At 46.1% G+C, this 24,271-nt stretch overlaps 1 protein-coding gene across 5 annotated transcripts in view; it reads left to right on the top strand.

Moving 5' to 3' along the window:
- Positions 1-2,382, top strand: part of TRAPPC11 (trafficking protein particle complex subunit 11) — a 38,305-nt gene extending 35,923 nt beyond the window's left edge. For all 5 annotated transcript variants that reach the window (XM_016218309.2, XM_016218308.2, XM_016218310.2 and 2 more), the window contains one exon: positions 1,444-2,382. In XM_016218309.2, coding sequence (XP_016073795.2) covers positions 1,444-1,488 — 45 coding nt within the window. In that variant the 3' untranslated portion in view covers positions 1,489-2,382. The remainder of the gene's footprint in view (positions 1-1,443) is intronic.
- Positions 2,383-24,271: the final 21,889 nt, after the last annotated feature.

Raw genomic sequence — 24,271 nt, forward strand, 5'->3', positions numbered from 1 at the left:
TACAACCACAGACACATGCATACGCACAACTACGCAGCAACCAAACTGGCAGCAGGAGTGCCCCCTTCATGGCAGGAGTCCTGCAGGAATCCTTCTGCTTCTAGCACAGCAGTGGCTTTTGGGGCGACATTGTAACTGCTCTTTTTCAAGTTCTGAGCACCCTCTTGTGCTTTCCCTGCAGAGATCTGCTAATGTCCATCTGTGGAATAAAATAAAATTTTTAGCTAGTCTATTCTGGGTGTTGCTAACCTGTCAGAAGTTTCACACCAGTTGCGACGCCTGTTATTCTTTCTGTCTCACTCTCCTGCTGTGATGTTTTACATTTTTTCCATCAGTGGCCTTTGAGAAGGGGGCATTCTGTCTCTATCTGCTGCTGTGCCCTTGCAGTGTTCATTGTTAGGCAGCCTAGAGCTCTTGGTGAATTCCTTTTTCTCAAACGGGATATTGGGAGACCTTGAATCCTCTAGGAACTGGTTGGTCAAAGCGGAGACACAGGAGGGCCCTGTGCAAGAGAGAATGCAGCTCAGCACTTACGAGCAGTAGTGACTAGGTTCCCTTCCACCTGCCCCGGGTAACAGATTGGCAGTAGCTGCTGGACACCAGGTTAGGAGAGAAGTAGTGGCTGAAGTGGCGCAGCAAGGGCAGGTGTGTGACTGGCTGGTGGTGCCTGCATGGGGGTCAGGGAACGGGTCCTGGGCACGCAGTTGCCGCACCCAGGTTCAAGTGAAGAAAGAAGCCGAGGTGAAAGGTGAATAAAGTTTATTTTGATGCATGCACGTGCTTATACTGTTTTTGTGAGCAGTTCTAAGAATTTCAGAACTTTTCTTTTATTAAAATTTTATTTTTGTTTAAAATATTACAGATGTCCGTTTTTCTCCCCAATGACCCATTCCACCCATCTCATCCCTCTCCCCAGTCCCTCTCCCCACCATTGTCGGTGTCCTTGGGTTGTGCATATATGCATATAAATTCTTTGGTTACTCTCTCCCCCTCCCCCAACCGCCGTCCTCCATCCCTCTGACATTCGTCAGTCTGATCCATGCTTCCCTGTCATTGAATCTATTCTGTTCATCAGTTTATTAAGTTCTTTAGATTCCACGTATAAGCGAAATCAGGTGATGTTTGTCTTTCGCTGCCTGGCTTATTTCGCTTAGCATAATATTCTCCAGGTCCATCCATACTGTCCCAAAGGGTACGAGATCCTTCTTCTTTACAGCTGCGTAGTATTCCATGGTGTGAATGTCCCACAGCTTTTTGATCCACTCATCTACTGATGGGCACTTGGGCTGTTTCCAGATCTTAGCTATTGTAAACTGTGCTGCTATGAACATCGGGGCACATATATTCTTTCTGATTAATGTAAGAATTTCAGAACTTTTCAATGAATAGCGCTTTCGTGGTCACTATTACTTTGTAAACTCATCTTGTTTTCCCTCTTGAAAGCCACAGGGCCGGCTCGTGGACGATGCTTCCATTGCGGCCGCGTGAGGTGCAAGATGGCCCTCGGCTGCTCTCACAGGGATGTCGAACAGAGTTCTCTACATTTTCATTCCGAACTGTAGCGTTGATCGTGGTAAAAGTGAATCTTCTCTATTTTTTAATGGACGTTATACCAACTATTCAGAGGAACTCATGCACAAAGTATTAGGAAAGTCTATCCTCTGCTATAGTTTCACTAATAAATATTTGAAATCTGTCAGTGCGACGTGAAAAGTTGTCACACCAGTGTTGTTGAAAGTCATTTTGTGAATAGTAAATTATTTTCAAAGTAAGTGATTTGCATGTGCGACGACAGAGGAAAATCAAGCATCCAGATGTGAGTGGACGGGGAGAGGGAAATGCACTGGGATCGGCCTGGTGACCTTCTCAGTTCCCCGGAGTCCCTGTGGGGTGGGCTACACTGGAGGTGACCCATCCTCACAAATTCAGTGTGTTCCCATAACACAGACTCGGAACTTGTAAGCAATTGCATGACTGATCCAGAAAACTTCCCGAAAGTTGTAATCGGAGTCGTCTAAGTCGTCCGAACATGACTTCGCTCACCATCAAATCACGTCAGATAGGATCAGCTCCCCGCCAAAGTGTGGCTCGTGTGAGCAGGCATGTGTCTGTGTTATCGAGATCCTTATCTGTGAGGGCCCAGACTGCAGGGACCTGATGATCAGCATAATTCCCCAAACGGCAGGGTTTTGAAAATGATACAAGTCTGAATAAGAGCTCTTTGTTGTGCAGTTTGAAAATTCATGTAAATAAAGATCACATTGTGAAAATTTTCTTTGTTTAAATATCTTAATTTAAAACTACCTGATTTTCTGGAAATGTTTGTTATTTAAACATGCAGTTGTAAAAAGGAATGGTGTAAATAAACATGTTCTCTTTCAATGCGCCTGTATATGTCTTTTACTTACTTTGAGCTCGTTTGAGTTCAGTTCCAGGAAACAGCTTTCACTTAGAACACGTGCGTGTGGCGCTGTGCGGCCTACTGATTCTTAAGTGCCTCTCACGTCACTTGGAGGAAAGAGTCTGTATTTTGGTTTTAATTCAGTTATTTCTTTCATGGCCCATGTTCTAGCTCCACCCAGAATACTTAAAGTCTTCCAGTTAATAGGCTCCCTACTCATAGCTGCCAAGAGTGCCGAGTTGTGATTTCCACCTTGGCCTTGCAGGGAGAGGCAGAGTACTTTTAAACCACAGCAAACGGAAAAGGGAAGCTCGTACCTTTGATGGGGAGGGCTCACGCAGTCCCAACAAACACCTTTCAGAAGCTCCCTTCTTGACCTAGAAGCCCAGAAAAGGCCCCTGAAGTGTCCCAGTCGTCATGTAAAACATACTCGAGATGGACTATTATTTAATGCTGACATGAATAAATAGTAATGACTAATTTTCAGAAGCAGGTGTGACATTAGTGATCAGAGGTGACAACGAGTGAGGATATGAAGTATAGATGTGCACTTATCCTGCTGTGGGTTTGTTTGAAACACCCTAACAAGCCATCCTCATGCCTGCCTTTGCCGAGCTCCATGACCACCCCTCCTTCATTTAGGCAAATGGTGCTGTTCTCAGACACCTACTGAGGCTGCATACAGTTCACTGAAAGTACCAAATCCCATGTTTCTGTGAAAGAGCAACGACAGTCGTAGTTCAGTATATTCAGGTTTTCTTCAAGATCAAATTCCTGAGAAACCTTCCCTGTCGCTCAGTTGACTTATACCCGAGAACAGAGAGAAAGTGGTCTCTGGCCCGACTGTTCAGCCTCCCAAAGCTTGTTCACCGGGGGAGGTGGGACCAAGGTCGACTGCCACACACGCCTGCATTTCAGGGCGTACATGCCACGCAAAGTATGGGCCGGGGGTCATGTAAACTCTGTCTTCTCCCCATCTTTGAAAGAAGGCAAAACTCACAGCATCCTCGAGGTGGATTTCATCTATGGAATGCGCCCTCATCCGAAGTCAGCACGCCGGGCGAATGAGGACCAGCAAGGACTGTCTTTGTCAGGAGGGACAGGATCTCTGCCTGTGTTTCCCAGGTGGAATTGCCAGCATTCAGTAAGGGCTACGGCGTGCAGGTGGCTATGTTCTTACTCGTTCAGTACTAGTAAAAGCCCCTCACCGCCTGGGGACTGTCACAGGCCTCTAGGAAGCAGGGTCACGCCCAGGACCTGTCCACTGACTCTCTTCCCCCTGCTGCTGGGATATGTTCCTATAAAAATAACATTTATCATTTTTTCTTGCTAGAAAAGAACACAGTTACTATAGAAAACACTTTAAAACAGATACGATGAAAATAAAGTCCCCTATAACCCAATAATCCAAAACCAGAGCTTGGCGAGGACACGCCCGGTCGTTTGCCTCTGGCTAAGTGTCTGTAGCGGTCGCTTTGCTTTGTCCCACAGAACAAGATCACGTCCCGTGTGCTCTCTGGTCACTTGCTTTCCTCTCAACAACGTACCGCGGCCGTTTTCCCAAGTTGTTAAATATTCCTCTGTGCCCAGAGCCGTAGCTCCGAACAAAGGCGATTCCAGCGGGGAGGGCCCTTCTCACAAAGGCGGATCTGTCCGTCGGGGCTCCGAGGATCTGCCAAGCCAAGCAGAGGGGATGGCGGGGGGACCCGGCGGGCGCTCCCCTGGGAGCGGGAGTGCCAGGGGCGCCCCTCTGCCAGGCGGCCTTGCCACCCTCTTCGGGGGCTGGGGGCTGCCCTCTGGAGTGGCAGCTGGGTGGCAGGGGTGGAGGGTGCTGGAACACGGGGTGGGGAGGCCCCTGAGGACCCGGACACCTTCGGATGGCAGGGAAGTCTCAGCCGGACACACCCCTCTTGCTGGACATGTTTACTTCTGGAAGAAACGTGATTTTATGCGGCGTCACCTCCCAGGTGGAGGCGCTTTGCAGACGCCTCGGAAACGCGTGGGGCCTGAGAACTGCAGCCGGGCGGCTTTCTCCACGTGGCCGCATCATGTTTAATCAGAGGCGGTCACCAGCAGGGCAACGTCCGCCTGGGGGTGTGAACCCCACGCAGCAGGCGGCGGGTCACCGCAGCCCCAGGCCCAGGCAGGGGCGGGGCGGGCAGGGCCCTGGCAACGTGGCCTGGGAGCTGTCCCCTGCGTTTCCTATGGATGGTGAGAGTTGGGGAGCAAAGCTTGCGCAGTCCCTAGCTGTGGCCTGCCCCTGTCCCTGTTTTCTCTTGTATTTATGTCTCATATTTGGCATGCTCCTGTCCGGTTGCCTCGCCTTTGGTGCTGCTCAGCTGATCAGTGGGTTAGAGGATGACACCCTAACCGCCTTATTAAAAGTTTCAACTAAACACCCACCTAGCAAGGGTCTGAATCGATGAATTAGAAGTTGTAAAATGTAATTTTAAAATGCTATTCTGCATTTATTGGCTAGAGTTATTTTGTATAGAAACTTCCCCCTCATCTATTAGGTCTGTTAAATTACCCTAAAATAAAGTTACTGTAGGAAGGAGAGAATTTTCAGGAGCTTAATTCTTTCTCCTTATAACTTTCAGAGCGATGAGTTGGTGCCTTCCGCTTGCTCTAATGTTGTTCAAGGGCTTTGGTTTGGGTTCGTCGTCACTGTTTCCCCCTATCCTGTGAAATAACCATGTACCGGAAGGCTGGAGGACAGGCATGTCGGGTTGTGTGATTTGATGGCTTTGACATTTTTGGTAGCAGCAGCTGGTTCCTCGGAAGGAGACCAGCGCCCTCCTCCTGGCTTCATCGGGACCAGGGCCTAGGGGTGCATCTGCCGCACCCACCTGCTTAAAGCTTCTACTTTGAAAACTCAAATTGGCAAGGAACCTCCAGCTGTAAAGATAAAACCAACACCATGACGTCTACAGACTAGCAGATACCCACTTTCTTCCTCCTTATAGTTGCAAACCTTTAGCAACCATACACTGAAAATCAGCATCCCGCTGTTGTAGACGGTCCGAATGATTGCCTCGGGAAACCGGTGCAAGAGCCGGGCCTGAAGGAACGCCGGAATTGTGTTCAATCAGTTATTTTGCGTGAATTCTTTAAAACCAGGTGATCTTGGCTTGATGGCTTTCTCATCACACACACAGTTAAAAATTGTTCAGGACGCTTGTTCAGGACGGCGAGGCAGAGGGCCTCCTGCCCTGGGGTTTTGTCAGGGAGAGGGGGGGACTCGGCCCACTACAGCCGGGCGGGGAGGTGGGGCTCAGGGTTGGAACATGGCTCAGGGGAAACAGCAGTGGCAGGGGACTCTTGCCAAAGGCGACCAGGGTGGTCAGGGACCAAGGATTCCTCCTTAAACCGGACTCTCCCCAGACAGGGAGGGAAGGCCAAGGCCGGGCCTCGGGGAGCAGGGGGCTCAAGGAGCCTGGCTCAGGTTTGGTGGGAGGAGAGCGTCTGGGTCCAGACCCAGAACTAGTCCCGGCGACACTGTGTTTTTCAGGTTAATAATTCCTCTCTCAGGCAGTGGAGTGTTGACTGTTCTGAGTCAAGTCTGAGCCCGCCGGTAAGCGGAGCCTCTCTTTTCGAGTGTCGCCTCGCCTCGCCCTGGAAAGTGAGACCAGCTGCCCCTGAAGAGCGTGGCTGAGGGGCCCCCATGCGTGAAAACGGTCCCACCACCCAGGACGGCGGGGCGACCGACTGGCGGGGTGACCGACTGGCTCCCAGTTGTTTGGAGCAGAAAGAAATTTCCAAAGTGGTCAGACAGGCTGGGTGACTTCGGGACAATGAGCTTTTATGTTTTTAAATCGGAACCCAGCTGTGAAGGGAAAGGCTTTCAGGGACTTAGCTGAAAAACAGCTTCAGAAGCCGGAGCTGGTGGAGCTGAGCGCTTCGCCACGGCCCCACTGCCGCGGGGTGCAGCTCCCAGGCCACGTTGCCAGGGCCCTGCCCGCCCCGCCCCTGCCTGGGCCTGGGGCTGCGGTGACCCGCCGCCTGCTGGTGGGGATCACACCCCCAGGCGGACGTTGCCCTGCTGGTGACCGCCTCTGATTAAACATGATGCGGCCACGTGGAGAAAGCCGCCCGCCTGCAGTTCTCAGGCCCCACGCGTTTCCGAGGCGTCTGCAAAGCGCCTCCACCTGGGAGGTGACGCCGCATAAAGTCACGTTTCTTCCAGAAGTAAACATGTCCAGCAAGAGGGGTGTGTCCGGCTGAGACTTCCCTGCCATCCGAAGGTGTCCGGGTCCTCAGGGGCCTCCCCACCCCGTGTTCCAGCACCCTCCACCCCTGCCACCCAGCTGCCACTCCAGAGGGCAGCCCCCAGCCCCCGAAGAGGGTGGCAAGGCCGCCTGGCAGAGGGGCGCCCCTGGCACTCCCGCTCCCAGGGGAGCGCCCGCCGGGTCCCCCCGCCATCCCCTCTGCTTGGCTTGGCAGATCCTTGGAGCCCCGACGGACAGATCAGCCTTTGTGAGAAGGGCCCTTCCCGCTGGAATCGCCTTTGTTCGGAGCTACGGCTCTGGGCACAGAGGAATATTTAACAACTTGGGAAAACGGCCGCGGTACGTTGTTGAGAGGAAAGCAAGTGACCAGAGAGCACGCGGGACGTGATCTTGTTCTGTGGGACAAAGCAAAGCGACCGCTACAGACACTTAGCCAGAGGCAAACGACCGGGCGTGTCCTCGCCAAGCTCTGGTTTTGGATTATTGGGTTATAGGGGACTTTATTTTCATCGTATCTGTTTTAAAGTGTTTTCTATAGTAACTGTGTTCTTTTCTAGCAAGAAAAAATGATGAATGTTATTTTTATAGGAACATATCCCAGCAGCAGGGGGAAGAGAGTCAGTGGACGGGTCCTGGGCGTGACCCTGCTTCCTAGAGGCCTGTGACAGTCCCCGAGGCGGTGAGGGGCGCCAGGGCTGCGCAGTGCTCCAGGATGGGGAAGGGGTCCTCAGTTTACATCCCCACACTGAACCCCCTCTTCCCACGTGGGAAGATCCACTCAGAGGACCTGCTCCAGCGCTATCACTTGAGAAGGTCCCCCATGTCTAGAAATGTGACCCTGAGATTCCCTTCGGGAGAAAGTGGTACAAGTGGGGGGAGGGCTCCTTGTTCCCACGGGTTGCTGGGGAAAGTGGGGTTCTTGGGGTGCCCCTGGAATAAGAATTTGACTGTTGTTATGGTATATTGTTATATGGTATGTTAATACGGTATGTTGTTATCATTGCTCTGTTTTATCAGTTATTGCTAATCTCTTACTCTAATTTATGAATTAAATTTTATCATAGGTGTGCGTGCACGTGGGAAAGCCAGGATCTGCGGGGTTCGGTACCAAGCCTGGTCTCAGGCGTCCACTGGGGGCCCTGGAGCGTATCCCCCGTGGATATGGGACGACTGTAGATTTCTTTTTACCTTTAAGCCTGTGATCCATTTTGAGGTGGAATCTCAAAAAAGTTTGCATACTTTTTACATTTGTTTTAAAATTATGAGTTCATACTGATATTTCTAATTTAGATTTAAGATTATAAGGTTATTAAAAAAATTTTTTTTAGCCTCTCCTTTCTTTCATACTGAAAATCTTAGTTCCTAACAACACTAAAACAATTACTTACTTGCTTTGTCCTGTAATATACCTACAACGGTCTAGAAATAAGAACACCAATATTACTAAAACACTACTGATTGAACGTTTAAATTTCCTTTGGTGTTCTTCGTGTTCTTAGATTGTATGATTCTAACAATATACAGTAAAAATTCTGTTTTAAAGTTTCACTAAAATACTTGCTTTCTCTGTATGGTTATGCCACAGCTTTATATGTAGGTTTATATGCCACAGCTTTATAAGGTGGTTGTTTCAAGTTTTTTTTTTCCATCTTTTGGGTTTGCTTTATACTTTCTTTGTTTTTTAATTTATTTTTTAATTGTGTAAACCTGTTTCTGAACGACGCAACATGGTAAATTTCGCTTGTCTTGCTTCCGTCCTACTTGTCTCCAGGATTCCAACCTCTACCCCACTAGGTAATTCTTTTTATTAATTTTGGGTTATTTCTTTACTGGTTTTTTTGGAAGTGTCCCTATGTATCCTTCCTCTCTTACACAGTGTATCTATTATATAGTCTTATAAGATAAAATAGTGTAATAAAAATTATGTATATATGTACATACTTATACTTTTACAATGTGGATTTTTTTTCTTTGCGTTAGCTCTGTCTGTATATCTTAATATTTAGGAAAGTGCATTTTTGTTCTAATTGCTATCTTTGTAGAACACCTTTAGGCTCCTCCTTTTTATATATTGTCTACTTGCCCACAACTATGGGTAATGAAACTACCAAATACCACTTTTTCGCTCTCCACTTTCTCACCCAGCATCGGAATTAAAGTGAGTCTCCTGCTCACACTCAATACCGTGACTGACTTACTGAGCTCTTTCTACTTTCCAAGGACTTGGTTCATTCTGTGTTTCTATTATTTGTATTATATCTGGATTGTCAGTATATATAGTATTGAAACGCCTTCTTCTATTTTTATTCCCATCAGTTCTTGGTCTTAGTTCTGTGGACAGATATATTTAAGGCTCACCTAAGGCTTTGTCCTGAAGCTTCCTTTGATTATTTTGAGGTGTTGCCTGGAGCTCATTTTTATAGATTCCTCAGTGGGCATGTGGGAGCAATATTATCTGAGGTCTTGCATGTTTATAATGGTCTGTGACCTTTATTGTATTAATTAAGTTAATTAAATTAATTAATTTGCTCTATTGAGTTTATTGGGGTGACATCGGTTAACAAAACCACACACGTTTCAAGCGTACAACTCAACAAAACATCGCCTGCCCCCTGCATCGCGTGCCCGTTGCCCAAGTCAAGCCCCCTTCCGACCCCCTTGGTCCCCCCTTTGCCTCCTTCCAGCTCTTCCCCACCCCACTCTCCCTCTGGCTGCCACTGTTCTGTTGTCTGTGTCTATGTGTTTTATATAAATGTATTTTTTGCTTAATCCCTTCATCTTTTTTTCATCCATCACCCCAACCTTTATTTTTGAAAGGTATATAATTTTTCTGGATACAAAAATCCTTGGTTTATGTTTTCTTTCCTTGAGTCTTATAAATATACTGTTACGCTCTTGTCTGTTATGAAGCGTTTTTATCGGCAAGTCTGGCACAAGTCTAATCTTTTCTCCGTTATCATTTGTTTTTCCCTTTGGTCTGGATACCAAATGACTCGCTCTTTAACCTTCCATCCCAGTAGTTTGGTTAGAACGTGTCCCCGCTGGGCCACCTGGCTGAGTTCCGCAGGAACGCAGTGTGACCTTCGGTAGGTGGGCTCAAGCGTCTTTCTGTTTCAGGACAGAGTTCTTGAGTTCGCATTTTTTCTGACCTACTGATTGGTCTCCTTCAGGATCTCCAGTTGTACGTTGTTGGATTTTCTTCCTCTATCTTTTTAGAAATCCTTTTTAAATTTCTGTTGGATTTCTTCCTTTCCTCCTTTCTCATCTCAGTTTCCCTTGCTGTGCTTTCGCGATGCCTGCCTGCTCCTGTGTAACTTCTTGCTTAGTCTTAATTCATACATAATATTTTCTCATTTTTTTCTGAGCTCTCTCAGCCCTGACTTGACACCCCCTGTGGTCTGGCTGTCTCATTTCTGAACTCTCATATATCATGTTGATGCCGTGTCTGTGTAACCCTCAGAGTTTTAAAAATTATTTTGAGTTTATTTTGTATTAGAAACCAGTCTTTTCATCTGCCCTGTGGCCGTGTTTTCCGGGCGTGCCTTCTTGCCTGTTGGTACAGAATTCAGTTCATTTTTCTCTTCTTCCTTAAAATATCTTCATATGGGGGTTTAATTACATTTCTTTTCTAATGTGTATACTGATGGAAGAGGGTTTTCCCTGTAATTTAAAAACAATATTGTCATGTAGGGAGTAGGGCCGAGACCAAGGTAGATTTTGGCTCCCAGGTTCCCATCACTGTTCTTGTCTTCAAAGTGCTGCATTCTGGGTGTCTCACCTCCGGGCCACAGGCCCTTCCTTTGTACCTTATCTCTGTCTGCGCCCAGGGCCCTGCTCTGGTCAATTCAGATTCTACCACCAGAGGGTTTTACTCAGGGGGGGGTCTTTGACCTCCTAGAAGAGAGAGTTTTAATGAGTATTTCTGAGATCCTCGAGGACCTAGGTCACTCCAGTGTCCTCTGGGAGTGGAGTCCTCCCTTGGGAGGGTGGCCCTTTTCTAACACCCGTGCTCTGACTCTAAACTCTCAGGTTACCCTGGCTGGCAAGACCCAATTGTGTGCAGCTCCTCCCAAATCTGCAGTTAGTTCAGGTAACTATGGTGGAGTATGTGTACCCCCAAATCAGCAAACACTACAAGTCAAGTTGGTTTTTGCCTATTTGTTTTGTTTTGTTTTTGGAGAGCTCGGTTATCAGCACATCACCTGCTCCCGCACCATCAGAACGCTCCTTCCTTCTCCCCTAAATTCCTCACATAGCTGCTGACCCTCCAAGCGTGTGAGCAGGTTTTGTTGGTGGTTTGGTCCTACCTACAGCCATTGTGAGGTTCCTGACTCAACCTTGTCACCTAATTTTATTGAAAATATTGTCCCAGTGTTTTTAAATGTTAGTGTCCTATTGCTGTGAGGATCAGGAAATAGTTATAATGGTCTTGCCCTGACTGAAAGTCCACAGAAATACTTTTTAATGTTTATGGTAACAATATTCATGTCTTTATAATGTATTAGTCACGTGTTCATGTCTTTATAGTGGCACTTGATAGTTTATATAGAGTTTTCATGTCATCCCTTTAGGAAATAGAGAGAGCATGTATAATTTTATTTTGTGGGTGAGGAAACCGAGGCTTATAAAATCAAATGATTTGTTTAGTTGGTGGCAGAGCTGGGGTTTGAACTGGGGTTTTCTAACTCAAAACCTAGTGATCTATATGAAAGTAAATACATTTGCTTAAAATGCTTAAGGTGAGCTAATACACCATTAAAATCTTTGACCTCGAGTGGACTAAATATCCAAATATTTACCTGAACTGCCTCATTAGTCCTCCTTGCCCGGAAACGACTTCTCTCCCTCTGGCTTCTACATTTCTGTAAATTGTCCTCTCCTCTCCAGGCACTCAGACTGAAAACTAGGAAGCAGGCGAGGAGACGTTCCGGCCTCACGTAGTTGAAGAATGCCAGCCAGTTCTCCCCCTTCGCCCCATGTCCTCAATACAAATTCCTTCTGGCGCACGCACCCCGGAGGTGCCACAATTGATCGTTTTGGCGTAAAGCCAGGAGAAGGGGAAGGATGTAAATCCCTTCTCGGGGCTGACTGTGGGCAAGAACAGTCTGTCTGCTCTCCACAGCAGTCCTGTGCAATGCACCCCTTTATAAATGAGGGAACTGGAAATCAGAGAACTTCGGTCATTTTTTTCAGGATCACAAAACATTTAACCAGAAGAGATCTTAACTGAGCCCAAGCTGGGTTGACTCCAAAACCGACGGTTTATCTACTGCTCTAGACTAACATTTATGTGGGTCTAGCTCTGTAGTAAATATTTGTCTTCTTAGATGTGTTTGGGGCCTGATGGAGGACCCTCGCCTGTCCCCTCCCGCCTTCCCACTGTAACGCTCTGCACAGCTTCTGGCGCCTGAGGTCTTTCTTCGGCTCCCCAAGAATGTCAGTTTGGCGGACTAAAAGCACTGGAGAATTTACTCCCTCACCCCAAGCCCAGCAGCCCTCAACCAAAGACGGATAAGAATGGTGCATAAAAGCCAAAGCTCCTTCGCCCTTTCGGGGGGAACACCCTACACGGACTCCCAGGATCCTCCACCGGGATGAAGGCCCAGTTGCCTAGAGAGGGCTGGGTAACACACCTTGGTTTGGCTGCTGTCCTTTCCCTGCCTCAGCTCCAAACTTAACCGTAGATGTTTCCTGGGATCCTTTCCAATATCAGCTGCTTGGACTTGAATACTTCTCTTAGGGTTTCCAGGGCCTGCTGCTTTGGAACTCAAACTAATACAATCAGCAACTGCCCTAGATTTAGATTTTTTTAATAAGAAGGACCAGCAGAACTTGAGATCATCAGACATTGGAGGGAATAGAGGAAGAACCTCAGAAGCTCTCGTTTGTTCCCAACTGTTCTTCACTGGGTCAGCTGTTGACGCCTTGTCTCGTTAGCTGCGGCCGGGGAGATGGAGTCATGTATTTGCCTGTGAACAAATAGTATTCCAGTTCTAGGGAACAGGGGAAAGCAGTGCATAAGATGGATAAAATGCCCTGCCCTTGTAACCAGCTGGAGGTTGTATTCTAGTGGCTGCCAGGAGATTTTTAAAAGGAACCAAATAGATCTCCTTGAATTAAATAATACATATCCAAAATGAAACATTTATTGGATACACTTAACTGCAGAAGAAAGGGTCAGTGAATTTGAAGACGGATGAATAGAAATCATCCCAGCTGAAGCAAATAGAATAAAAAGGCTTTTAAAAAAATGAGCAGGGCCTCAGTGATTGTGGGGCAACATCTAAGATGCAGCCCCAGAGAAAGAGGAGGGGGAGAGAATGTGGCAGAATAGCTTTCAAAGAAAATGATGGCTTCCAAATTTCCAAGTTTGATAAAAAGTATTTCAACCTATAGACTCAAGAAACTCAACAAATTCCAAGCAGGATCAATTCAAAGAAAAATTCCATTAGGCAAGCCATCAGCAAACTGCTAAAAACCAGAGATAAGCAAGCAAAGCAAAAAGGCACATTACACAGAGAACAATGGTCAGAAACAATGGAGGCAGGAGACAGTGGAAGTACATCTTCAAAGTGCTTAGTGGGGTAAAACCCGTCACTTTGATATTTCATACCCAGTAAAAATATCCTGAATCATTTAAAAGGAAGCTTAGTGATTTATCTGCATCATCTGATGCAAGAAAACACTGGCTGGAGGACTTAGGCTGCTCCAAAGTATGTCTTTTGGACAGTGATCCCGGAGCCAGCCTGCCTGAGTCCAGTTCCTGACCCCAGTACACACTAGCTGAGTGAATTGGGCAAGCTCTTTAATTTCCCATATATGATAAATATATAATAAATAAAAAATATATAATAAAAATATATAATGTAATTATATCGTATATAATTAAAAGATATAATAAATATATATCTTTAATCAGTTGTGAGAATAATAATAATGCCCACCCCATATGGTTATTGTAAAGGAATAAGTGAATTGCTTAATTTCCAAATCTCTGGGGAATTTCCAGATATCTTTCTTTCTGTTATTGATTTTAGCTTAATTCCATTATGGTCCAACAACATTTTTTGGTATGACTTCAATTCTCTTAAATTATAAAGGTTTGTTCAGTGACCAGGACATAGTCTATCTCAGCAAATGTTTCACACGCAGTTGAAAAGAATGTGTATTTTGTAGTTGTTGGGTGGAGTGTTCTATAAATGTCAAATTGGATCCAATTTGTTCAGTTCCTCTAAGTCCTTACTGATTTTCTGACTCCTAGTTATCTCCATTACTGAGGGAGGAATGTTAAAGTCTCCAATTGAAATTGTGCGTTTGTTCAAGTCTTTTATTGGTTCTATCAGTTTTTGCTTCATGCATTTTGAAGCTCTGCTGTTAGGTGCACATTCTTCTAAACTCACCATGGCATGTGAGCAGTGACTTGAAAGATAAGATGCAATTTACAATATGCCAAAGCCAGGAAAATCATTCCAGGAAAGAGAAATAACTATTGCAATATTGCAAAAGCACCAAAGGATGGCCTGAAGGGTCAGTGAATGAGTGACTAGCACCCTGTTGCCAGAGTAAAAGGCAAGTTGAGGGGAATCACCAACGAACCATAAATTCACGACATTTTGTTTTGCCAACTTTTGACCTGAATTATCCACAATGAGGCTAAGTGAATTACTTGGATCATTTCCTCTCTGAAAACAACTGATCTGGATGATTCCGTGTGCACAGTGCATTGTGTGAGCAGCAGAGCATGATCCTGGAACCACCCTGCCCCAGCTGGGTCTTACTCCAACATTCACCAGCCAAGTGAACTTGAGCTGCTTCCTTAATATCTTTCTGCCGCACGTTCTCATCTGTAACAACAGAGCTTCAACATTTTCTCAAAACAATACTGTCCACTTCAGAAGGTTATTATAAAGATGAAGCGAGTCGACCCAGACAAAATGCTTAGAAGCCTTTCTGGAAATTGCTAATTGCTCAACAGACAACATCTATTTATTTCAAAAGCAACTGTCTACATTAATTGAATGAACCAGGCAGAACGGGACCTTGTATTATTTTTCTGGGGCTGCCAAACTAAATACCACAAACGGGGTATTGAATATAGAAATGCTCCGTCTCAGAGTTCTGGAGGCTGGAGGTCCGAAATCAAGGGGTGAGCAGAGCCGTGCTCTCTGAGGCTCTAGGGGAGGGCCTTTCCTCGCCTCTTCCAGCTTCTGGGAGTTGCTGGAAATTCTCGGTGCTCCTTGGCTTGTGGCAGCCTCGGCCCAGTCTCAGCCTTTGCCTTCACATAACCATCTTCCCTGTATGTCTGTTTCTGAATTTTCCTGTTTTTATAAGGAAACCAGTCACTGGAGTAAGGCCCACCCTAATCCAGTTTGACCTCATCTTAACTTGGTTACATCTGTAGCCATTTAAAAATAAGGTCATATTTACAGGTTCTCGGTGGATGTGAATTTTGGGGAGACACTATTCAACCCAATATAGGCCTCAGCTGTCCACATCTCTTGACAAATTGCTGTAGATAGCCAAGTTGCTAATTTTTTAACCCCATGTGAACAAAATATTTCCAAACATCTTTCCCTGCTTTTCAACATTTTATTTTTTAAAATTTATCTTTATTGTTGAAAGTATTACAGATGTCCCCCTCTCCCCCCATTGCTCCCCTTCCCCCACTGCCACCCCCTCCACGGGCCTTGACTGCACTATTGTCTGTCTATAGGTTATGCATATATGCATACAAGTTCTTTGGTTAATCTCTTTTCGACATTTTAAAATCAAATGTACTGATTTGAACTGTACTTTTTTGGGTGGACTTAGGCCATCCCTTGTCTGTCACAGAGGTCTGAGATGAGGTTTGGCATCTCCTGAATCATTCAATGACTTTGTGTTTGTTTCTTATACATTTCTCTTTTATTTTTTGATAATCCTCACTCAAGGATATTTTTTCCAATGATTTCTTTTTTTTTTTTTTTAAGAAAGAGTGGAAGGGAGTGGGGTGGAGAGAGAGAGAGAGAGGGAGAGAGAGAAACATTGATTTGATCAGTTGCCTCCCGAATGCACACCGACTAGGGAGGGGGATCGAACCTGCAACCCAGGAATGTGCCCTTGATTGGGAATCAAACCCATGACCCTTTGGTGAGTGAGCCGACACTCCAACCATTGAGCCACATCTGCCAGGGCTGCATTTCTGATTTTCAGGTCTTTTTCATTTGCTTTTTCCGCATACAATGTGCGCTTAGTCTCTTTATGTTTTGCTGCTGTGAACTAGTGAACGTGGTGAAACCTAATGAGACGCTGGTATTTTCCTCATGGTGCTGGTGGGGAATGAGGGGCTGGCGGTCCGGCGGGGAGAGATGGGGCCCCGCGGCAGGGAGAGATGGGGCCCCGCGGCAGGGAGAGATGGGGCCCCGCGGCAGGGCCTTCCTGAAGGCTGCCAGCCGCTGGGCCCTGCGCGCCTCGGGGGCAGCGGGGGGGGGGGGGGGGCGCAGGGGGCTCCCACAGCGCAGACTGGACGCCTCCTTTAGCACAGCCCTCCCCGCCCTGGTTCTGTTTGTCATTCTTTCATCTCCGCCTAGAATCCTGACAGGCAAGAGGCTCCCTCAGGGAACCATAAATATTTGGAACATGAAGTAGACTGGAAATTGAAAAAACAACCACAAAAACATTAAGAAACGAAAGTTTGGGACAAGTTCACCGGGCCCTGTTCCCTGAACAGCATTTGATAGGCGTTGCATTTGCGCTGACCTCTTTGCAGGAGCTTTGGGAGCATGATGATTAGAGTTTTCTTTCTCTTTTTTTTCTTTTAATGTGATAAAAATTCGCTCTGCCAGCTGAGCATGTCCTGCGGGCGAGCAGGTTACTCTGGGGGGCCAGGGGTAGCGTGAGGCCCTCTGGGGGAGTTCCTGGGGCTGCCTGCGGCTTCCACGGGGCTTAAGCTGAAGGCTGCATCAGGCCTGAAACGCATATTTCACAAGCAGAGGGTGCGGGACACCGTCCTGGGTTGCACCCGCGTGCATGCAGCCTCCTGGCACCGAGGCAGAGTGGGCCTTGAACTTGTGGCTCAAATCCCCCCGAGAGGCAGGATCCTCTGGCTCACCCTCAGCAGCGAGTCACACAACCTCTCCAGAGTCACATAACCTGTCCACACGGAGCGAATCAAACTCTCTAACTCTGAGGAAGGCGAAGAGTAAGTCACACAGAGAAAGAACAAAAGAAAGAGATTGTTTGGAGAAGTTGGTCGCCGAGGTTTTAAAGCTTTCTCCTTCGCAGTCTAATCAGAGAATTGCGGAGCATCCAAGGTGGCTTGTCACCCACAGACCAGTGTTTTTTGAGACCATGAGCAGAAATGACATTCAGGGCAAATGTAGGGCCTCATGTCTTCAATCACCATGTCCTTGAGGGCAGCTAAAAGGGGCAGGGAAGGAGCAGCCGTGCGAGTGAGGGCTGGGGCGTGGGAGTGAGGGCTGGGGTGTGGGAGTGAGGGCTGGGGTGTGGGAGTCAGGGCTGGGGTGTGGGAGTGAGGGCTGGGGTATGGGAATGAGGGCTGGGGTGTTGGGAAGGTCAGGCTGGGGTGTGGGAGTGAGGGCTGGGGTGTGGGAGTCAGGGCTGGGGTGTGGGAGTGAGGGCTGGGGTGTGGGAGTGAGGCCTGGGGTGTGAGAGTGAGGGCTGGGGTGTTGGGAAGGTCAGGCTGGGGTGTGGGAGTGGGGGCTGGGGTGTGGGAGTCAGGGCTGGGGTGTTGGGAAGGGGGTCGGGTGTCAGGGAGGTCGGGCGGGGGAAGAGCAATGTTGACAGATGTGAAGTCAAGCTCTTTGAACTTGTCCAGCAAAACTGCTTTGTGTCCTCAGATCACATCCTCCTACCCCAGGACCACTCTCACCACCAAGGCCAGCCCGACCTGAACTTCCGGCTGTGGGCTCATCGCACTGTGTTGTTCTAAATCCTTCCTCCCTAACGTTTCATAGAGGGAACATCTGCTGACAGCCAACATCAAGGGGAGCCCTAAAGGAAACAGAAGGGCAGAGGCATCCTAAAGCCCCGGGTGTGTGGAGCAGACACCCAGCTCCGACCCCTGCTGGCGTGTGTTTCATGTATTCGGCTGCTGCAGGCGACTGCAGGTCCTTTCACCACCAACTGGGGCACCAGCTCTTTCTGGAGCTTCTACCTCTGATTCTTGTCAGCTTCTCCTCTAACTGCCCCAGTCCTGTTACCTTGAGGGAAGTTCTGACCCCAGGTCTGCAGACCCAAAATGGCAAATGCTGAGAGTACGAAGGAGGGGTGACGATTTGAAAGAGTGGCTCCAGTGATAGGTTTGGGCCTGGGTCCGGGAGTAGGGACAGTTCTTGGCGTTGCGCTAGGCAACATGCTCTGCTCTCTAATGCCTTACGATTCGGGCTGCCAGATTCAGCAAATAAAAGTACTGGATGTGCTGATCCACGCTGCAACGCCGAAGAACCTTGAAATCCTGTTAAGTGAAAGAAGCCAGTCTCAAAAGACCGCGTGTTGTATGAGTCCATGTGTGCGAAATGCCCGGAATGGGCAAACCTACAGGGACAGAAGGTAAATTAGGGGTTCCCTAGGGCAGTGGAATAAGGGGGCAGGGATGGGGAGTGACTCATAATGCTGACAGGGCTTCTTTATGGGATGATGAAAATGTTCTAAAATTAGATTGTAGTGATGGTGGCAAAGTGCTGTGGACATGCCAGAAACCACTGAACTGTACCATTGAAGTGGTGGAATTTATCAGGCATGAGTATCTTAATAAAGCTGTTTTAAAAATATATATTACCAAGCTAAAATTGAGTCGCATAACCATGAAAAGAAATTTAGTATAAGTATATCCTACACAATATTTGGGACATATTTATACTAAAAATATTTTCATGGTTTATGGGAAAGTCAGATGTAAATGGCAACTCTACTTATGATTTAAGTAAATGTCTCAGAAAGCACTGATCCGCAGCCAAAAGTGAGAAGAAATAGTTCATGAGATGTCATTTAAATAAGATATACGGGGAGCCTTACATAATTTGGGCATCAAAATGCTTAACAATTAACCAAGACTCAGAACTTCTGATTTAATGATAATACTTTTTAAAAATCTTATTGTAGCTGCCAAGGCAGAGAGATTCAGGGAAGAAAAGAAATTGTGTTTAAACTGTATTACTAAAAGTTTCCCAAAAATATGGAAGATGTTTAAGAGTGAGAGAGCTGGATATTGTGTAAGAGCCCTCTAATCTATGTTTTATGAATCTTGCCATTGACTTAGAAACAGTTTGAGGGAAGTTCATAACTGTGAATCTCAAATGTTTTGACTTGTTCAAGCATAGATGAGAAATTACTGTAAAATATTTAACGATCGTTACACGGTGAGATTTACTACAAAGTAAGAGTGTTGTCCTTTATAGAAGAAAATGAAGGCACCTCCGGGTAAAGTGTTTATATTATAAACAGATATTTCTCTGGATGCTCTCTATTTGTTTTTTTTAATCCTCCTGGAGGATATTTTTTTCCATTGCTTTTCAGAGAGAGTGGAAGGGAGAGAAAGAGAGAGAGAGAGAGAAACATCAATGTGAGAAGGGCATATTGATTGCTTGCCTCCCACACAGGCCCCACCAGGACTGGGGACTGAGCAGTACATGTCCTTGGCCAGAATCGAACCTGGGGCCCTTCTGTCTGCAGGATGATGCTTTAACTGCTGAGCCGACCCAGCCGGGGCTCTGTATTTGTTTTAAAGGATGTCTCAGTTTGCAAATTCTGGTAAGCAGAATTTTTCAGTTTGCACTGGCATAATTGCTATCTTTACAGGACTACCACACCCCTGCTTTGATACTGGAAAATCCAGCATAAAGTTGCTGCTGCAGCATAAATCAGTACAGGATTATTAAGCAATTAGCTGGCAGGTTGTGTGGGCAAAGCCCCTAGAATAGAGGTAGCAGCAGTCAATGTGATTTTATATCTTACAATGAGAAAATGTAGGACTGCAATAAGTTGCTCTGTATTTAATAATTTGATAAATTGGGATTAGAATATTGTTGTGGTTACATGGTGCAGCATTGAACCAAAACTTAGGTTTTTAAAAATTAAATATTTCAAATAAATACTAGGTGTTGAATTAACATCCTCACAGTATGGTAGCCCAACTTTCCCACTATGATATTGGTGTGATAAAAAATAATATTTTCTAAATAAAAATAAAAATTATAGAGTAAAAGAAATTAAAATTAAATTGGCAAGTTCCATGGAAGTTCGGAGAAAGAGACCAAATCTTTCCCCTTGAATAATTTCATGGAAAAAAGTGATGTCAGCTAAGTGATGGATACTATACATGATGTAAACATGGGACAGTGATGTTCGGAACACTGTCCTCTTCTTGCTTATACTAGACCTAAAATACCTGATTCATGTGGGTCCCACAGTGAGACTTAGGGTCTTAGATTCACAACGACGCTGCATAATTGTTTTTTGAGGGCTCAGGTTTTTATGTAAGAGTAAAAAAAAAAGAAAATATGTAATTTCTTTTCAAAATAAGAAGCAGAATTTAAGCTTATGAAGAACATTTTGGGACTGAATCTGCTTAAAAGAAAAAATATTCAGGCAGCCGACCTTATTCCTTAGATTCATGAGGGCTTTTTCTGCTAAAAAATTCGAGGACAGTACTGTTTGGGGACTGGGGCGGGGAGAGTGCTGAAAACCCGGGAGCTGGCACAGAATTCAGGCTCCTCCTATGTTCTCATTGTCTAGTGTTGGGCCACGTGGTCCATTTGATTCTGCTCCCAGCGTGTTCAAGTCATGATACAAAGAAGTTTCAACTTCCTTAACACACACAAATAGAAAATTTGGTGTCACAACTGAAAAGTCACAAAACTGGTGGACTTCATAGCCCTTGGAACCCGGGAGAAGGCTCCTTGGACTCAACCAAAGGGACTAGTTCCAAGGGAGAAAGAACAGCTGGAAAGAGAGGAAGGATTTTATGCTTGACCTGCTGATTTCATTAGAATCTCTCATTAAAATTAACCACAGCTCCCAGACAAGAATATCTGCAAATTGCAAATGGCACGCAAGGCTGGGAAAAAGTGGACCATGATGTTCATGCTTGAAATTAGTGTGAAAAGCAGAAATTAACTTCACAAGGGCTAACTCTCTTAGACCTGGCTAAGGACACAACCCATTCCCTTTTTATTTTATTTTTTTATATTTTGTTAATTTTTACTAGAGGATATTTTTTCCATTGATTTTTAAAGGCAGTGGAAGGAAGGGGTGGAGAGAGAGAGAAACACCGATGTAAGAGAGACATCAATGGGTTGCCTCCTGCCTGTGCCCCAACCGGGGCCAGGGATTGAACCTGCAGCCCAGGTGCCCTTGACTAGGAATCGAACCCTCAGCCTTTTGGTGCATGGGCCGACACTCTAACCACTGAGCTACACTGGCCAGGTGCACAACCCATTCCTTTTTATTCATTCTTTTTTTAAAAACATATGTTTTCATTGATTTCAGAGAGAGAAAGGGAGAGCTGGAGAAATAGAAACATCAATGATGAGAATCATCCATTAGCTGCCTCCTGCACACCCCCTACTGGGAACTGAGCCCCCAGCCTGGGCGTGTGCCCGGGCCAGGAGCCGAATTGTGGCCTCTTGGTTCATAGGCCGATGCTCAACCACTGAGCCACACCAGCCAGGCTTCATTCATTCTTAAAAACTGAGTATCTTTGAAACCAGTATTGCCTTTCCCCATCTTCTGTTTGTGGTGTACGGGAAGCTTTCTCTTTGCTTTTTCTTTAATGTTTTAGTGTCACTACCTTTGGGTCCAGGTTTCAGTCAACTAAATAAAGAAACAGAGTCACTCCAGCCACTTGACTTGACACATTGAATCAAGAACACACTGAGTCTCTGTTTGAATTTATATTACATAACACACGCTATTATATATTTATATAAATAAATTCAGCCCAATCCAACACTTCATTCCTTCCACTATGATTCCTTTATTGGATTCACACACATTTCCCCCAGGTTTCTGGTGATATAAATTAGTTCTTTTGGTGTGTGCAGCACCCTCATAGGTCATATTTTGTACCTGTTAGGGCCTGCTGGGATTGTTTTTAAATTTTTTTAAATTTATTTTTCAATTGCAGTTGACATACAATATATTAATTTCAAGTGTACAAAATAGTGATTAGACATTATACACCTTATGAAGTGACCACCCCAATAAGTTAGTACCCATCTGACACCATAAATAGTTATTGCAATATTACTGACTGTTCTTTACATCCTCGTAGCCATTTTTATAACTGCCAACTTGTACTTTTCAATCCCTTTCACCTTTTTCACTCATTTCCTCCAATCCCTCTCCCATCTAGTGAACATCAACTTGCTCTCTGTATCTGTTTGTTTCTTTGTTTTTTAGATTCCACATATAAGTGAAATCATGTGGTATTTGTCTTTCTCTGTCTGACTTCTTTCACTTAGCATAATACCTCTAGGTCCATCCATGTTGTCGCAAATGGCAAGATTTCATTCTTTTTTCTTGCTTAGTAATATTCTACTGTATATATGTACCACAGCTTTATTCATCTATCAGTGGGCATTGAGGTTGCTTCCATATCTTGGCTATTGTATATAATGTTTTAATCAACACAGGAGTACATATATCTTTTCAAATTGGTGTTTTGAATTTTTTCAGATAAATACCCAGAAGTGGAATTGCTCGATCATATGGTAGTTCTATTTTTAATTTTTGAAGGACCCTCCATACTATTTTCCCTAGTGGCTGCTGCAATTTGAGTCTGGTTTAGAATCAATGGGTTTACCCTGAGGAGGCTTTAGAAGAGACCATCTCTGATGCTAGGAAACTGAAATAGTGAGATTCAGCTGGAAAAGGCTGTTGTGACTGTTAAAAGGATGGGTGACTGTTGACGCTGTGATTTCACGAGCTCGTGCCCAATGACAGCCAGAAGGAACGAAAGTGAGATGTGACATGAGATCAGCAGGGCAGACTGTGACCCATGAGAACAAACCAGAACCTGCCTACCTCTCACTGCCTCCCACCTGGTAACGCAGGTGCCCCCCAGGAGAAGCCGCTGGTCTCCACCTGCTTGGCCTGGAACCCAGAGAAGCTGAAGGAAGAGATTGGAGGCCACTGCAGGAGCAGGAGCAGGAGCCTGGCTGCCGCCCCACACAGCAGGCATGTCAGCAGACCGGTGGCCACGTGTGGGAGCTGGCGCACTGCTCGGGGACCTGCACTGACCTTCAGAGCACAAAAACATGGCAGAGCCTTCACTTTCGACTTTCAGGTACCGTGCCAATTTCTCTTGTAGTCAACCCGAACTCAGAAGTATGCAGAGAAGAGAGTGCAGGGGATGCAATTCCAGCTTAGCTAAGCTGATATGGTGCAGTCACCATAGAAACAAAGAATCAGTATTTCCTGTCATCATGGAGTTTACACTGTAGTGAGAAAACTGATTTAAAAGATATGTATACATACCTATGTAAAAATATACACATTTGTATATTTATATGTATTAATAGATATGTATAAATATACTTATGTATGTGTGTATTACAACCTTCTGAGATAAGTACTCATATCATCTCCATTTTACAGATGAGAGCACTAAGGCCAAACTAGGTAGCTTTTTTTAAAAAATATATCTTTATTGATTTTGGAGAGAGGAAGGGAGAGGGAGAGAGAGCTAGAAACATCCACGATGAGAGAGTCATTGATCGGCTGCCTCCTGCACGCCCCCCACCGGGGATCAAGCCCGCAACCCAGGCATGTGCCTTGACCGGGAATCGAACCGTGATCTCCTTGATCCTAGGATGATGCTCAGCTGCTGAGCCACGCCGGCTGGGCAGGCTGAGCATTTTGCCGTAGGCCCCACAGCCAAGAAGAACCGGATCCCAGCTCTGGATCAGGGCAGCTCGCAATCAAAGCCCCTGGTGCCGACGGCTCCTCTCCCGCTTACTCTGCAGAGAGCCTTCCCCAAACACGACTCATACCGAACGCTCCTTTCAGGTGGCAGTTCAGGCCAAGCAGTTAATCGCATTCATACCCTTTTGTCCTTTAACTGTGTTGTACTTATGGATCGTGATCTCCTTCAACCCGATGGCAAACTGGTGAACAACACGCACATCTTTTGCACGCTCACTTCAGCTGTTAATGGCTCGCGTTGAGCTGGCTCCTGGGGACTCCCGATTCTGCTGACTGATGCCTTGGACAGGCAGAGCAAGTGTGTGTGCCTGTGGCCTGAATCTTTTGTCAACTGCTTTTGTCAATTCTTTGAAATGTACTGAAGGAAAGAGAAAGCAGTCAGGGCTCCTTAGAGGACCGTGTGCTGGTCTGGTGACAACCCCATAACCCAGGCCAGTCGGGGCAAGGATCAGCCCGGGAAGAGCGAGGGTCAGCGCTGACCGGGTCAGGTGGTGTTCAGCATTGAGACCTGCTCTGAGAAGGATCCTTCCAGAGGATTATTATGAATTCCTGTAGTTCGTTCAGCCGAGGGGAGGTCTGAGAGACTTGAAACTTCAGGCCTAGATCCTGTGTTTTCCTGCCCCCAGAAAGAAAAGGACCTTTGTTGACTTTCATTTAGATTTATTTAACGTTCAGCCCGCGGAAAACGGAAGGTGGCCCATGACATGAGGGGAAAGAG

Source organism: Miniopterus natalensis, chromosome 2 (genome assembly GCF_054644295.1).
Source record: "Miniopterus natalensis isolate mMinNat1 chromosome 2, mMinNat1.hap1, whole genome shotgun sequence".
NCBI classification, from domain to species: Eukaryota; Metazoa; Chordata; class Mammalia; order Chiroptera; family Miniopteridae; genus Miniopterus; species Miniopterus natalensis.